This window comes from Mixophyes fleayi, chromosome 8, assembly GCF_038048845.1.
Source record: "Mixophyes fleayi isolate aMixFle1 chromosome 8, aMixFle1.hap1, whole genome shotgun sequence".
NCBI classification, from domain to species: domain Eukaryota; kingdom Metazoa; phylum Chordata; class Amphibia; order Anura; family Limnodynastidae; genus Mixophyes; species Mixophyes fleayi.
The window spans coordinates 12,885,350-12,903,427 of NC_134409.1; the positions used below are offsets into that span (position 1 = coordinate 12,885,350).

General features: G+C 39.7%; 1 protein-coding gene across 1 annotated transcript in view; it reads right to left on the reverse strand.

Moving 5' to 3' along the window:
• Positions 1-18,078, reverse strand: part of LRRIQ3 (leucine rich repeats and IQ motif containing 3) — a 34,792-nt gene that overhangs the window by 2,548 nt on the left and 14,166 nt on the right. The window contains exons 4-8 of the mRNA XM_075181909.1: positions 17,486-17,619; positions 13,053-13,191; positions 10,746-10,835; positions 4,252-4,384; positions 909-1,617 (exon numbers count right to left, since the gene is read on the reverse strand). Of these exons, the coding sequence (XP_075038010.1) occupies positions 909-1,617; positions 4,252-4,384; positions 10,746-10,835; positions 13,053-13,191; positions 17,486-17,619 (1,205 nt within the window). The remainder of the gene's footprint in view (positions 1-908; positions 1,618-4,251; positions 4,385-10,745; positions 10,836-13,052; positions 13,192-17,485; positions 17,620-18,078) is intronic.

Below are 18,078 nucleotides of genomic sequence, written 5' to 3' on the forward strand. Positions count from 1 at the left end.
AATCACATTCTAGTTATCATTTATTTAGTACATTCTACAAAATGACAGATAGAATCTGATTGGTTGCTATAGGCAACATTTCCACTTTCTAAACCGGTCAGAAACAATCAGCTTGATACATTTACCCCCCAAAGTTTTAAAACTCGATTATAATAAGATACACAAGCAAACTTCATGGGAATCTAAGATACTAATTTGGTGCTAGAATCTCTCATTGATAGCGCACACTCTATGCGCAGCGGAAAAAGCTTTTGTTTTGCTCGCCTAGAATTGCACCTACTCCCTTTCTGGAAGACGTTTTGTGAACTAGATTCTGACCATCTTCCAGTGACTGGACGCTGCCCCAGCTTCACACGGCTCTGCTTGAAAAGGGAGAGCTGCGTGCACCTAACAGTAGTGCACTCAGCATTGCCCATGTATATTATGGGAATAGGAAGAGTCGGAGAGCAGCCAACTACTGTCTAAAATTATAGCTACGCCCCCCATGCATTCTGGTCACGCCCACTGGCGGCGTGGTGTGGAAACCCCCCTCTACAAATCCTGCGCTTGCCCCTGACATTGATACCCCATCTCTTCCTATCCTCACCTAATACCTTTGGTTATTATAGCAAAGGCTAATCCGGGTCCTCGATCAGCTACAGAACCTACCTGACCTCTATATTTCAGAAATGAATCTACAATACATATAGCAAACTTCATGTACCTAAGCTTTTCTTCTATATCATTCATATATTCTGCTTTTAGCCTACAAAGCATATATCTCTTCGTTACATTTTTTTTTTATAAGTAAAGCAATGATATATGTTTAATCAAAAATAAAACAATACACTTCTAAGTTATGTCGACTCTTGTTAATTCACGTTGTTGTGTGTTCTAAGAGGATGATAATTTAAAGATCACATCAGTACCTTTGGTTTCGGAGGCATTTTGTTAACTCCTTCTGCTTTTCCTGGTTTTCTTTCAAACTTTGCACTGCTGCGATCTTCTCCCGCATCTTCTCCTTGTGTCTGATTATTCGATCATGCCTCAATAAAGTCTTTGTAACAGATGTGTGCTGGGTATTAAATTCTCTGACCAGTGAATGGTCCGATTTTTTTTCCTCTTTTTGCTGGTAAAACTGTCTATGCCTATAATTGACTTTGTCTTTAAAGTTGGACTGGTTCAGGAGTTCGGACTGTGAATGTTGCTGCAGATACTGACCATCCTTTTCGTTTTGGTCTAAGGCATGTTTCCTTCTCCCCTCCAGAAACTCTTCAATATTATACTTTGCTTGTCTTCTATCAGCTTGCACCTGCAATGCCAAATTCTTCTTTTTCATTTGACTGTTAAATCTCTCACGCTTTTCATAAGCTCTGTCTATAGCATACAAGGGTAACAGACTAACTAAATGTCTACCTTTTCCAGGACATTTAATCTTTAATGGATCTTTGACTCCATGCGCGAGTTCCCGTTTGGACTGTATAGTTGAATGAATTTGCCGTATCGAAGAGCGGATATCTTTGGCTGACTTTTCATTGGCCGTCAGAAGGTCTTTTGACGGATCTGAGTCATAAACAGTAGCTTTCCTTCCAAAAAGACTAAATTCAGCATCATTTTGTGGAGCTGGCTCTCTCTGATCTAAGTAGCACACAAAGTACATACATAAATTGATTAACAAATAGAAGTAATTAACAAATAATGTGTGGAAGTACAAATACGTTTGGCAGTAGCTAAATCTGAGCTGATATTGGACAAAAAGCTCTAATATTAAAGCACTGCATGTCAGTTATGCTTAATGAGAACAGTGGCCATGCCTCAGTGTGTGAGTCCACAAAGCATTTTTGTTACCTAGGGAACTCCAAGCCAATCACTCATACTCTTTTGCACTACCCCAGAATTATAAGTAAGCACCAAACTTATCTTTAAACTTCCACCTTCTTCCATTCTTCTCCCCTGTACAAACACATGTACGTATACACACTGCAACACAACTCTTTAGGGTCTTTGTTGCAAAACTTGTATCCCATAACTCCTCTACTATACTATTTGAAAAAACTACACTGCACACAATGTCCAAGAAAATGTGTAAGTCTGTAAACTTTCTTCTCTGAGTGTCGCAACAGCTGCTCAGTCAACATATATACCTGGCTCCTCTTCTTTTTATGAGCAGACTGGACTAAGGTGAAATAACATTAAGTATGCATTTATCCTCAAAACCATATGTTGTGCTATAATTGAACTGCTAATAACATAAAATGTTACACTTATATATACTTCAACAAATTACACTCAAACATTAATAACATTACTGAAATGTTGGAAAACATTGAAACAAAAGTGATGATGTGATTGCTCTGTATCAGTGGTCAGGGAACAGGGATAAATTACCCCAAATGGGGTAAAAATGAAACTCCTGAGGGTAATGCTGCCGAGTCACATGCTGTCAGTTGGATTGTAGACCCCTTTAAATATGAAATTACTGTTGTACCAGAAGAGCCTCAAGGGTTGGCAGAGGCACTTCTAGAGCTTCGATGCAATAATGAAGCAGGTATTGCATTTGAAAACAAAGCAGATCTGTCATATTTTTGGATGTCAACAGCTGCAAAGACATTCAAAATTGCACATGAGGAGGCCGTCAAAAAGTTGCTGCCTTTTGCAACTATCTACCTTTGCGGACAAGGATTTTCCACTCTAGCGAACATAAAAACAAAGCAGAGAAATCTATTGGATGCTGAAGACTGTATCCAAATTGCTCTGACATCAAAATGCCCCAATATTGATGCTCTCGTATCAAAAATGAAGCAACATCATTTCTCCAAAACCTGAAGTTTTGAAGTTGAAGCTTTCAAAGAAATTTTGAATAGATTCAATAAAATTTAGAATTCCAATAATTAATAATATATGATTTCCTTCCTTTCAAATCAAGGGGGTAACGTCGGCGTAGCTTAATATATTTGGGGGTAAAAGGTAAAAAAGTTCCCTGACCCCTGGTCTATATTATAGAGTTTGTTGCCTGTTTTCCTACTATTTGTCTGTCATTAAAATAATCTCTGTCAATGAAGGGTGAATTATGAACTTTGAACTTATGCTGTGTGCAACGTTAAAAATAAACTTCATCCTGCAACTATAACACAATACCTTCTGGATTTACACACAGATCCAGTACAACAGTGGATCAAATAGCCTGCAGAGTACATGTGGTATATTAGGGCCATTAAGGAGAGCAAAGCATAAAAAAGGAGTAACTTTGCACCTGGGCAAAACCATGTTGCATTTGAGGGGGAGGTAAATCTAAAATGTAGGGACAGATTTATAGTTAGGGTCGGGCATGTCCTAAATCAACTTTAAATTTAAGTGTAAAAATAAAGCTGTCAAGTATTTGTGTACTAGATGAAAAAGCAGCCAGTATTTAACTTATGCTCAAAATAATAAACTAATTTGCACCCCTTGCATTGTAACATGGTTTGTCCAGGTTCAAATTTGCTCCTTTTTTTGCCTTGCTCGCCTTAATGACTCAGGGCCATAGTGTTTTACACTTAAAGAGATAGCACTATATAGTTCACTAGTGTCTACATACAGTACTATATGCATTGTTTCACACACAACCAGAACATATTCAAATTAAGATGAGCACATGAACATATACAAAAATAACACATTTATCCTTACACCACACACACACTTTCAAATACAATTATTTGGAGATTAGTACTTTATAACAGCCAACAACTTGGTTATTTTTTAGTTGCATATACAAGCCCTGTACTAACACATATTTTCCAACTATCCTGGAATGTTCAGGAGACTCCCGAATTCCAGGTAGGTCTCCCAGACTCCTGGCAATGTTCCTGCATCCTGCCCACTTCCTAGTGAAGTGGGCAGAATGTGAGCCTCAATGACGCAATCCGCAGGGAATTGAGTCATATCCCCCCCCCCCCCCCCAAATAAAATGTAAATCTTTGTCCTGGGGGTGGGGCCAAAGTGACATGATTGCCCACAACACGCCCCCTTCCACCCTCCAGCCACGCCCCCTTTCCGGGGTCTCCCAGAGTTAACAAAAGAAAAGTAGGCAAGTATGCCCTATCATAGATAAAGGTATAAAATAAATAATATTGGGACAATAGCAAGGTTGGATGTTTTTCATCAGCTATCTATTGGGTGTACCGCTGTACTACTTTTTACAAACTCCCAATAAGATTTTTTCTTTTACCTTAAAACATCTAAGTAAACAACAAAAGTGTAAGTAAAGTAGATTGTGTGAGTAGCACTAACCTGTATCTTTCTGTCCAGGAACCTTCAATTTGCAGTCCTTTGCTCTTTTCTCTTCCTGTACAAAAACTGTTACGTGTGCAGGTGGCTGACTCTGGTTTCTCAGATCATAAACAATTTCTGCTTCTGGCAAAACCTACTTCCAGAAATCACACTCAGTTTTCATCTTTAGACGCAATGTTAAATAATCTCACTCTGTACGTTTGGGAGTCCAACTTTATCAATGTCATTTTTTTTTTTTAAATCTATTTGGACTTATACTTCTTTACAAAGATATGAGGTCGTAGCCAAGAGCAAGAACAATTCTGCATAACTAGCTACTAGCATCAAAATGTAAACAGAGGAATAATATTAATGAGCAGCAAAATACTAAAGCAGCCACAGACAATGATCAGTTCTCCTACAGCATGGAAATGTTATGCAAACAATGAAAACAAATCTATTTTTCTTGATTTATAATACATACATAGGAGAGAAACCATTGAATTATACAAAAAAAGGAAAAGTTACAAACTTGCATACATAAAAATAAAGTTAAAGCAGTAATCCCATGAAAATTTATAGTGTGTTTTTTAACATAAACCACTATGCCAGGCTATAAGAAGAATGTTGGTATTTGCCATTTCCCTTGTTAGTTCTTGTCAGGCTGCTATGAATTATTTATGATTTTGGACTACCGTGGCGACCACAGTCACATGGCACATGATATAGTGAGCAGAGAGACTTTGGAGCAATCCTCTGAGCTTTTTATGCACTGTGACATTTGCCACCCCCTGCCATCACATGACATGCTGAGAGTTGTGAGCCTGTGTCTGTGTAGCAGACTGACTGTGTCTGTGTCTGGCAGCCATTTTTGTTTGCAGACTGGAGAGATTTTGAAAAGGAGGTAATAAGTAGTAGGATAGCCAAGAATAAAATGACTATCAGATGAATGCTTAAAAGGTTCTCAACTTGGTATTTTTTTAAAAAAAAATCTATATTCAATTGTTGCTTTAAAGTATACAAACCATCACTAGGGACAAACTGATTACTGAGTCTGCCAGTAAACAAAGCTATATACCCTAAGCAGTAATAACATAGCTTCACCCCCAAGGATTAAGTGCTGGAATCTACAGTTTTGGAACACTTTGGATTCCCTGGCATAGACCATGGAGGGAGGGTGGGGGATTTTATGTAATAAAAAAAAAAATGGTGGTCTAGTGATTAGCACTTCTGCCTCGCAGCACTGGGGTCATGAGTTCGATTCCAGACCATCGCCTTATATGTGTGGAGTTTGTATGTTCTCCCTGTGTTTGCGTGGGTTTCCTCCGGGTGCTCCAGTTTCCTCCAACACTCCAAAATTATACTAGTAGGTTAATTGGCTGCTATTAAATTGTCCTTAGTCTGTCTCGGTCGGTCTGTGTGTGTGTGTGTCTGTGTGTGTGTGTGTATGTTAGGGAATTTAGACTGTAAGCCCCAATGGGGCAGGGACTGATGTGAGTGAGTTCTCTGTACAGCGCTGCGGAATTAGTGGCGCTATATAAATAGCTAATGATGATAACACTGATGACATCACTAACAGCAAGAGGAAATACAGTTATATAGAGCAACACAGAAGAGGTGTTAATGGATTGAGCTGATTCTTACTGAGGAGCATGTTACTAAAGAGGGGTTTCCAAAAGTGACACCCCATTAAAATTAAACGCATCTGGGTGGTTTTCTTAATTTGCTGCTTGTATAACCCTCTCTCAAGTGTCTTATAAATTGTGACAGTAACTGGGCATCAGAGTTGCATTTATTTCAAGTGATTAATGTTTTCTTTTTATGTTTTAAAATACATTAGTTTACATATGCATTTAGTGGGGCATACAAAAGGGGGTTCCAGGATTGGATGTGAACATCATGTGATTGTGCATCATGTGATCCCCTGGAACACTTAGCACTGAGTATTGTGAAGCTGCCAGAGATTTCTAACCCCTTTAAAGGGAAATTAACTAAATGCACAGGATGCATATATATGTATTTTTATGTCAATATCAAGAATCATGGCGCGCTACCAAGGAGGGGGGGAGCAGTTACGGGAGATCATTTATAGATATGCAGAATGCATTAATTTCTTGTTTTTACTGTACAATGCAGAATTTATGACTCTTACTCTCATCATAATTTTATTGTTTATAGATTGAATCCAGGTTCCGCTTCACCAAGCAGAATGCGTATTTAAACTTAAGCTGCTAAATCCAAGAAGCTTAAATAGCTTTCACAGAATGAATTCTGTATGCTTTTAAGCCATTCATTGCCATCTAAATTGTCTACTGCTGCAAGCATAAAAACTCTAGCAAATATATTAGTAGTGAATCAGTATCTAGCAATAAGATACAGACAGAATCTTGTGAATTAATCCACGACATGACAATGGCTGATGGACAGAATGGCATTATGCTTGAACGTTTATGTTTATTTAATGTATATAGAGTGACTATTGTGTAGTGCGCTGTACATAATGTCAGGTTAGACAATGCAGAATGTTTTCTAATAGTCCCTCTCTGAGGCATTAGTATAGAGAAGTATAAACATACGTCTCAGCCAAAGATATTTGTGAGAGATGAGACAGGTAAGAAACCTTGCAGAGAACAGTCTGTGGCTGCTCGGTGTGACTCACGGGCTCTGTCTTATATTTAAGTTTCCTTTGGTGAGATAACAATGAAGAAGCTAAACTAGATTATACTTGACAACTTTTCCTCATTGGCATCAGGGAGACCCCGGGGCAGGTGGGCGTACAGGGGCGGGGCTTGATGAATCGCATCATTTTGGCTCGATTGTCACAATTTTGACAATTAAACCGGGGCGGGGCTAAGATGACGCGATATTTGCAACATTAAGCCCCGCCCCCACCACTTATCTATTGCGGGGCGAGAACCGGGATGTTTCCCTTCTCTCCCCTTGAGCCCGGGAGGTCTCCCAGAAATGCGGGAGTCTCCCAGACATTCTGGGAGAATAGGCAACTATGCGTTAAAGAAAAGCAGCTAATGAATCTCTAGAGACTGAAGTGTCTTTTACATTTCTGTCTCCATTACTGAAGTCATGTTGTCTTACCTGTCATTCTTTGATTAAATCTTGGTCTCCATGAAAATGGCCACCTCCATAGGAATCAATACATGGACATAGGACACAATTTCTGAACTGTGTCATCATGCCACAGATGGCGAAGCCAACCACGTCTTGTACTGGCTCAGCATCAGGGAGAATGCCAGACTCTTCAGGGAGTGAGGGAGATCACTCCTATTTCAGGGAGTCTCCCTGACATTCAGGGAGAGTTGGCAAATATGATCTAGATGGGTCTATTTATTATAAGGAGAAAAACTCTATCTGCCGCGAAAACGAGAATTATGTCTTCCCCTATCTATTACAGGGTTTCTGAGGCCAGTAGTGATAAGAGGATTTCTATCGATGCGATAACTGGAAGAAAATGGAAGATCTGGAGGGAACTGGAGGAAGATCTGGTCATCTCTTATCTGTGGTCTACTAGAGTGCAAACCATGGGATCCGACTTGTGGGTAGAGCACAGAACATCCACATCTGTCCTGTTTGTATGCTAACCCTTTTCTAGGCTATCCGCAGGGAGAGATCAATGTGGCAGTCTCAAACTTAAGGATAATAGTATGAAACATTCTAAAAAGGAAATGTTGAAGCGTTGCCCATAGCAACCAATCAGATTCTAGTTATCATTTCTAGAGCACATGCTAGAAAATGATAGCTAGAATCTGATTGGTTGCTAACAAATGTATTAATTACCTAATACCATAGTCGCCTGACTTTGTGGACCTGTCCTCCGGGAGGACAGAGGTAGGAGGGGGTGTGGTGACGTCTTTGCGTCACCATAGCTATACCCCACCATAAAATGCCTAAATTCACGACATTGAATAACGGGGGGGCGGCGCTTAATTATATGATTAAGCCCCACCCACGATATTCAATGCCGTGAATTTCTGCATTTTTTAGGATACGGAAGGGCTGCCTACTCTTCCGGGAGTCAGACAGGACTCCCTGAAATTCAGGAGCCTCACAGAAATTCTGGGAGAATAGGCAAGTATGCCTAGTACCTCAAAGGTAAAGTACAGTTATAGATACGAAAGTTTGTCAAGTAAATACCCAAAATATAGACAATATATGGAATGGAGCCACAGTGCAAACAGTCCTTAATCAATAGTGTTGATGACTTTTAATTAGAGATACTCAGGCTCGGTTCCCCGATAACCGAACACACCCGAACTTAGCAGATCCGAGTACCGAGCCGGCTCAGTACTTTTGCGCGCCCTCGGAATTGAAAACAAGACAAAACGTTATCGCTACGTCATCGGATCTCACGAGTTTTGGATTCTATAAGTACCACCCTCCATGGCGATCCAGCGCCATTTCACAGAGGGACACAGAAGGGGTAGCACAGTTCTTGGCAGTCTCTAGTGCAGTTGGGTAGCATCGAAGGTAGAAAACAAAGAGGAGGGGTAGCAGTGTTCTTCAAAGTCGTCAGTGACATTCAGGAGGGCTCCATTGCTCCATTGCTAATTGTCATTGCTGAAAAAGAAAGGCAGGCCTGGTCTTCTAAATCTGCAGTCACACATTGTACTGTGTTATATAGGTAACATACAAAGAGGAGAGCTTCATTGCTCCAATGCTAATTGTCATTGCTGAAATACAATTAATAGGTCTGGCAGACATGGTCTTATAAATCTGCAGTCACATTGTACTGTGTTATCAAAATGGATTCACAGCAGTACACAGAAGACCAGGAGCACCAAGCAGCTGCTGGCACCAGTCATGATGATAGTAATTCCTCTACGTTATCTGCTAAAGCCTATGTTAAAGTGCATAGTGTTTTTAAGTCAGGGAAACAAAAATGTAAAAAAACACCTTTTACCTGGGTCAAGAAAAAAAGACCTGTAATCCAGGGAAAGTTATCTGCAGAAAAAAATAAAATTGCCAACATCTACACATGCAGTGGCAAGGTAAGGATGATGCCTTTGCCTTTCTCTATGAGTGCTAGTTCTGCAACTTTCACTGAGGCATCTTCTTGTAAGGTCAGTCATGACCAAGCAAGACCTTGTCATTCGGACTCCAAAAGTTGTGCACAAATACTTTTACGTGTAAAAGCCAAGCTGGAAGAAAACAGTAAGGCATTAGAGGAAAATGTATGCTCAGATTCAGAAATGACACAAATTCCTGAGGAGAGTCTATCCACGAGTGCTTTGTGTAATCCTGACCTGTCTGATAGTGTATCCATAAAGAAGGCCCCTTTCAGCAGTTCTGCAGATGTGTGCATGAACAGCCCAAGTGTAGCCGGTAAAACACCAATTGAGGATGCCACTTTGGAGTTGCAACTGGATGAGGGGGATATTTGTGTAGCTGATGAGGGCGCTAATGAGGATGTTGATGAGGATGATGTTGTTTGTGTAAGTCCTGCACTAGTGGAAGCAGTTCTTGCACGTGATAAGAAGAAGGCCATTGTCATGCCTGGGCATAAGACCAAAAAATCCACCTCTTATGTGTGGAATTATTTTTACCCAAATTCTGACAACAGTTGTCTAGCGATTTGTATCGTTTGTAAAGTCACAGTAATGTAAGCAAGGATGTCTATATAGATGTGTATATGTATTACCTTTCACTTTGCTGCTGTTTCATCAGTATTGCACAAAGTGTTTGTAATCTGCACTTTACGTCAAAGGTACCTAACTATATTATACTTTTTTGGGAATTGGGACTGATTCGAAGCTCAGTGATGAACTTGCTTTTTGCTGTGAATTACAATGACTCTTCTTAGTGCATTGTCTGGCCCCCTGAATTGGTCTGGATCTGATAAAAGCACGCATCCCAGGAGGGGGGGGGGGTCAGCACTCGTCGCTATGTATTAGCTGTAGAATTACCACAGTTATCCAAGGAACAGGTGGAGCGATCAAGTGAACCATAACTGATTTCATGATCCAAGGACAATTCCATCTTGCACCACTTTTCTTTTCTGCCACTGCTGTGTGCCAATGTGTCCTAGATGTGCTAGGAACTGCCGTGTGTTTGTGTCATTGCTCTATCACTTAGCATCCAGCCAGGTCGCTGCAGTCTTTGTTGGAAAGTGTATGAAAATAATATTGTGACCTGTGAGATGGTCAAAATTTACTGCAAATGACTTGATATTAGCGTTATAGAGGTTAATAATAATGAAGGGGGGAAAAAAAGCAAAATTACGTGATTTTATAAAAAAAAACAAAAAACGGGATTTTAGAAAAAAAATAGGGATCCAAAACCAAAACACTCAAGGGCGATTTTGCGAAAACCAAAACACGAAGTTAATCCAGATCCAAAACCAAAACTAAAACCAGAACACTGGGGTTAGTGAACGTCTCTAATTTTAATATATTTGTATATATATATATATATATTATAAATATATTTAATATATGAAGCAACATTTGTTTTCCAGCTCCAACAAAAGTAAAACACATTTGCAGTTTAGCTTATCGCCTCACCTGCAGAACGTCCTGTTGTAGTTTCCACAGATCCACTGTAATATGCATCACTGGCTGAGTGTCCGATAGGCTATTTACTCGTCTCACGGGCTGTTAAGTGTTTATGATAGAAAAGGGCCTCATGAAACAGCGTCCTTACACTCCGCAATGTCACACAGAGTTATGAGTTTGCCAAGGTCACACCGTTTACATATTATGTTAAAGTACAGCTGAAAAAAACCCCATTCGCCTATGAAATTAACTAAAACAAAAAAATCAATGCTGTGCTTGAGAAACAATAACTTATGTTTGTTTGTTTATATGGAACTCAATTTTGTGTTTTATTAGGAAGCTTATAACATACATATTTTAAAAAAATATTACATCAACAAAGAGCAAATTAAACAATACACATAGAATTTTCAAGGCATTGGTCTGGGTCTGTTGTTTCTATATTTTTCAATATTGTTACATAATATTGCATGTGAAATTTATATATATTTTTTATGGTGGTTTAAGAAATCTGAATATCAGAACACCCTCTTGTTTCATATTCTACGCCTCAATTTCTAGTGTCAGCCCCGAATAGAGCGTTTGTACTAAATATTAATTAGGACTACATACCTTCTCCTATTTAAATATTTAAAAGAGCAACACGTATAATACATCCAGCGGTAAATGTATCAAGCTGCGAGTTTCCGGTGGGTTTGAAAAGCGGAGATGTTGCCGATAGCGACCAATCAGATTCTAGTTATCATTTTTTAGCATGTACTAAATAAATGATAACTAGAATCTGATTGGTTGCTATAGGCAACATTTCCACTTTTCAAACCTGCCGGAAACTCGCAGGGTAGCTATTTATAACTGTTTTACTACATTTGCTACCCAGAGCGAAGCATAGGGTGGATTTTATGTCCTGAACACAGGTGACACACATTTAAAAATGGTGGGAACGCTACATATACCCCATTAAGAACACTGACATCCCACAAATATGAGCTGTTTCAGTTAAGGTGAATGTATTTATGTAATTTATTCATCAATGAAAATTCAGTCAATAACCACATAACGCACATAACCACAAAATGGCCGCCAAGTTTGTAAATGACAGGAACACTTTAAACAGACAATGAGTGTTAAATATAAAATTCCTTAGTTGCCACAATCAAATTTGTCTCCAATTCAGAAAACATATTGGCTGATTTATTTACCTATGTTCCAGTGCATTTTGGTCTCCAGAAAAATGGCTACTGCTTGCATAAGTTAGTCAATAATAGAGACACATTGTAAAATAACAGGTAATTCTCCTGACTGAAGGTAATTCACTGATGTTCTGATTTACATATGCATTTTTAACACTATCTAGTAAACCACCAAGACATATTGGACCTCATTTAGAGTCGGACGCAAAGTCCGTGTAAGAAGTGTAGGAGTGGGAGTGTGCCGCAGCTTGGTAGGGTATTACGAGTGGCAAGAAACCCCAGTTGCGTCCCACTCTTAATACCCTATCGAGCTGCGAGCAGTTCCTGCAGCTGGCTAACCGCTTGCGCCACCTAATTCCTGCCGCACAGCTTTAGCCCTGTTTTGATGTGGGTTGTGTCTGCGCCTCACTGCGACTAGGATGTATTTACATGGTCACGCCTTCACAATTCCGCGTTCCTCCCATTCTCTCGTAGTGAGTCGCAAGTGTTAATTGCGTCCAAGATGCAGGCGGATTTGGTGCTTTCTGCACATGCGTGGTAGTGTTTTTTTGTTGGTCTTTGCGTCCGACTCTAAATGAGATCCATTAAGTATTATCTAAAATTAGGGTCATTCGGCCGCATTTACCATGACGCCACTTCTAAACTCATACACACACATATTAATTATATACCACATATTAAGTACATACCATAACTATACATATATAACTACATAACTCTCTCCCCTCTCTCTCTCACTGTATGTGTATATATATATATATATATATATATATATATATATATATATATATATATATATATATATATATATATATATAAAGAGAGAGAGAGAGAGAGAGATTTATATATGTATAGTTATGTTATGTAATTAATATGTAGTATATAATTAATATGTGTGTGTATGAGTTTCAGCAGCTTAGCAGAATGGAAGATATTTCAGGTAAAGGGTTGACATAATCATCAACATAACAAACAATGACATAATCAGCGGCTCTTTGCAGACAATGTTTGACAGTAATGGACAGTTTATTTGTATTTATATATATATATATATATATGTCTATAATTTAGGCTTAGCAGTCCTTTTCAGTACTAAGTGATCTATGGGTGTTGGATTCGGAGTTACCTGTTTAATCGCAGGGAGTTTTCTATTGTTCAGTGGTATGGATGAAAACGTATTTATCAATATGTTCTCCCCCTCCTCCAGACTTCCTCTATGCTGGTAATATAATTTCTTCCTCTGCATCTCCAGATGAGAAATAAGACTGCAAATTTACACACAACATATTATTTTTAGTATAGTCTGCAAATATTCTAAGCCCGGGGTAATATATGAAGGATGAAAAGTCGCATTGTGACCCTGTGCATTAATGATGGAGATTCGTATTGCAGCCATACTGAAGATTGGATTTTCTGTATCTTATTTTATTTTGTATATGGGTACTTTATTTTTCTTTTTTATGTCCCCATCAGTTCTCCCTAACTCCCAATGCTCTATTTAGCTGTGAGCTATCTCTCAGCCACCTTCCCTGTCTGTACTTTCCCTTCAGCTGCTAAGTCTCTCGCAGGAAAACTCATGAGTATTATCCCAGATCATGGGCAGGGAGATGACACTACATCGTACGGCCTGGCTATCAGCTAAAACTACAAGACCACAACAAGTTCAGAAAAAAAACTTTAGTCCGGCGCCTAATCTTGAAACTCTAGTGTGGTATCAAATACAAAATAATAGCAGGGGAAAACGCAGGATTTGTAGAGGGGGGTTTCCACACCACGTCGCCAGTGGGCGTGACCAGCATGCATGGGGGCGTGGATATAATTTTAGATGCTTGGCTGCTCTCCAACTCTTCCTATCCCCATAATATACGTGGGCAATGCTGCGTGCACTACTGTTAGGTGCAGGCAGCTCTCCCTTTTCAAGTAGAGCCGTGTGAAGCAAGAGCAGGGTCCAGCCACCTCAATTATACAGTGTCCCAGGCTTGGAGGGGGGTTTCCAGGCACTAGGAAACCCCACATCGGTTTGCCTATGAATAGTATACACCGTGTGGTATGTAGATTACTTTTTAGTAATGAAAAGCACTTACTCAGTGTTGATAATATCAATGCTTTGGACAAACGCCGATGTCCTCCGGTGGTTGTCAGCACAACAAAGCTGAATTTCATGCGAAGTTCATCAGGTACTTAGCAGAAGAAGGAGACAGAGGTCTGGGAAACTCGTTGCTTCTGTTGTAGTGGAAAAGAGGTATTTGCAATAGTCTTATTCTTTTATAGGGGGAATAGAATTGCCGGCGATGTGTCGAACGTTGCTGCCAAATACGGGAGAAATCTCCTCTCAAATTTCCTCGCACCTCTATGGGGTGCAAGGAAAAGTGATCGGAGACTTTTGTGAAATCTCCGTCGCAAAGTGTCTCACGGACGTCCCGGAGACACTTTGTGGCTAATTGAAACCCCCCCCCCCCCCCCCATCCCTTCATATGTTCATTTCGTGTTTGAAATATTTTGATTAAGAGTGTGTTGTATTTCTTGCGGTTAACCATTTGGACATTTTAGACAATAAAATTAATTTGTGCATCAAATTAAATTTGATATGTATTTTCCTCTGAGAATATATTTCCTATTTCCTGTACACGAGTGGTATCGCACATAGCGACGGACATTGGTAAAATAAATGTCCAAAGCTTTTTTGTCTTTGGCACAGGTTACACAAAGACTTCAAATTGTCCTTAATTATCACACAGTGTGCACTATGGGTATGTTTTCTTTTTCTTTTGGAACACAAATGATATAACAAAAAGAGACACTGTGATCCTGGTACCTCAGTGGCACACGCAGGGGGGGTTTCTGAGTCTCTAGAAACCCCACCCCCTGCGCTAACTAAGTGGCCACTGTCCTATACAGCAGCCGCGGCGCTGTCAAAGAAGCGTCTGCGGCGGTGCTGTATTGTATACAGCACCGTCGCAGACGCTTCCTAGACAGCGCCGTGGCTGCTGTATAGTACAGCGCTGGCGAAACTGAGCTGCTGCGCATGCACAGCAGCTCTCTCTCGGGGTTTGTTTGTTGTTTTTTTTGGGGGTCGGCGGGGGGGAACCCCCCCCCCCCCCTTCCCCCCCGCCCTGACGAACGTTGCATGGAATTCAGCTTCCTTGTGTCTAGCAAACACAGATGGACATTGGTGTAAGATTGTCTAAAGAATTGATATTGTCAACACTGGGTGAGTACATTTTATTACTAAAAAGTAATCTACTTATCACACGGTGTACTCTGTGGGGCAGATTCAATTAGCCCACTACAAAGTGTCCCGCGGGCATTGCGGAGACACTTCGTGGCTGATATTTTACAGCGAGGAAAAATGAGCAGATATTATACAGTAGTAACGGTAACAATGCGCAGCCGCGGTGTTAGCAGGAACATTGCGGCTAATTGAATCTGCCCCTTATACTCTTTTTGATTATACACTAGAGCTTCAAGGATTAAGCAGCAGAGTAAACTTTTTTCTGGACGAGACGAACCACGGAAGCAAGGTTGTAGGTGTCCCAGCTGGTATCCTTGACCCTATACATCTCGCCAGTTGGCGCTGGCTGCGTTTCTGTTCTAACACCACAACAAGGCAATGTAGAGACAAAATGCATTTAAATAAGGTTTTTTTGTCATCGTTCTGTTTTTTTCTCTTGCAAGTAAACCGCAGTCAGCGTGATTAAATTAAACAAAACAGTTGAAATAATCTAATAAAAAAAACCAAAAACATTTAATGGACAGAAGAGAATGCAGCAGGTACTTTTCCATAATAAAAACTTATTCCTGTTATTCCTGATTACAATATACATAAATAAACAAGTTCTGCCTCGTGTTAACCCCTTCAGGACCAGATACTTTTTGCTTTGTTGACCAGATTGGTTTTCCTATGTGCTGTTTAAGTTAGGACACACTCTTGGTATCCAGGTCAATGTTCTCTTTTAAAGATTTCTCTTTTGCCGTATTTGTAAATTAGATTATTATCTTTCTACTTTAATGTGATTATATAAACAAAACCCTTTACAAAATACACAAAGAAGAATGTAGTTGCATCTTTAACTTTTAAACGTTTACATTTTTAAAACTATAAATATTTGCTTTATTTGGTTCGGTTAGTTAGATCCATGGAATCGTAGAACCTGTTCGACTCTCGATTCTACGAGGGACACCCGACGACTTTATCGCGGGGTGATCTTAGGTGCAAAAGTCTGCGGCTGCTACTTTCATTTTAATCTTAAAATTGTGTGCCAATACACAGATATATTACATATATCTCTTCGATGTTCGGATGCGCATATTACCGCCTGCATCGGTTCATTTTCCTGCGCACCTCTATTGGACCAGAGGAAAAATTAGCAGAGATTCCATCCCGAATATCAAGGTGATGTGTTTCCGTGGACTGTTCTGGTTAACGTTAAATTGAATCTCCCTTTAAATTTCCATACCACCAATTCTAAATCCACTTTAACCACTGGTGTAGACTATGAGTGCAGCTGATTATATCTTTCACCGTTTATATGATCAGGGGCCTGATTCATTAAGGATCTTAACTTGAGAAACTTCTTATTTCAGTCTCCTGGACAAAACCATGTTACAATACAAGGGGTGCAAATTAGTATTCTGTTTTGCACATAAGTTAAATACTGACGTTTTTTTCATGAAGCACACAAATATCAACTTTACATTTCAGTGTACAAATAAGCTATCAAGTATTTGTGTGCTACATGAAAAAACAGGCAGTATTTATTAACTTATGTGCAAAACAGAATGCTAATTTGCACCCCTTACATTGTAACATGGTTTTGTCCAGGAGACTGAAATATGAAGTTTCTCAAGTTAAGATCCTTAATGAATCAGGCCCTAGATGAATAATTCTGTTTGTTGACATTAGTCATCCCCCCCCCCCCCAGTGTCTTCTTTAGGGGGTGAGAGGGGGACGGAGATGAGCAAACTCAAAAAGGAAGAGAAGCAGACAATTAGTAACACAACAGAGTTTAGCTTGTTACTGCCCTGGGGATTAGAAGAAGAGGGAAAGAAACATTATGCCTTAATTATTTATTTTTCTCAAATAAACAGAAAAGGGATGGCAAATACATTTGTCAGTGGCAGTGGGCCTTTAAAATAATGCATTGTGATCTGCAGAGGATCGAAACACTTGGTGAAATGGTGCACCTCATTCCGTTGGTAACCCCAATAACCATCTTTCATAGCCTGTAAGATGGCACAGAGCGAGGTGAACGCTGAGGCAGCATTTTCTGCTCTTGCAGCCAGTTATAGTCCACATACAACAGAGAATGAATATTTTTCAATGTGCTTATGCCCTCCAGACTTTGCTACTTAAGACTTTATTTCACCCAAAAGAATGGGTCTAAGGGAAGCTTCCGGCTCTTTATAGAAGGCTATTATTGTTATACAGTGGTATGTTCATGAGACACCAGGGCCCGAATGCTTTATGGGGACATAAACCACTTTCTGAAATGTGGTTGTTGTTTTTTTTTTTGTCTCGCTCAAGACAAACATAAAATGAGCTGAAAGTATTATACGCACCCCAATCTCCTGCGCACTAAATATCCTCGTATCCATTTCTGGACAATTAGCACCGGGGAACAACTTGCCAGAATGCAATTGATTTTTCTAATGATTTCGTTGACTACTTTCGTTCCATTCTGCAAGCTGAGATCCTGCAACAAAACATGAGGATAATCAATGGGACACGTGATGTTTATCAGCGCACAGATGCTCGTCTGAGACTTAACCATGAAATATTGAAGATGCAACACAGACAGCTTTCAGTTTCGATGGGTTTTAAGTTCCTAATAAAGTATGGTGCCATTAATGTGCTACGCCTAGAGCCTATAGCATGTGAGCAATAAACGAAGGCGAGAAAGGATTATTGAAAGGACAAACCAATTTACTGGTAAGGTCTACAGGGGATATTCTAACCTTTACACCAGACATTACCCACGTGCTAATGTTTCACTTAACGACGTCTCGTTCCTATAACAAGTCCACTGGATGAGCTGGGCAAAAATTAAGGGGAACAATTGATGGACCAAACGTATGTTTTTAAGAGCAAAATGTTATATTTCTATTTATGTACCAACTGTTGTTGGTAAATAAAGACCATTTGGTCAATCTAA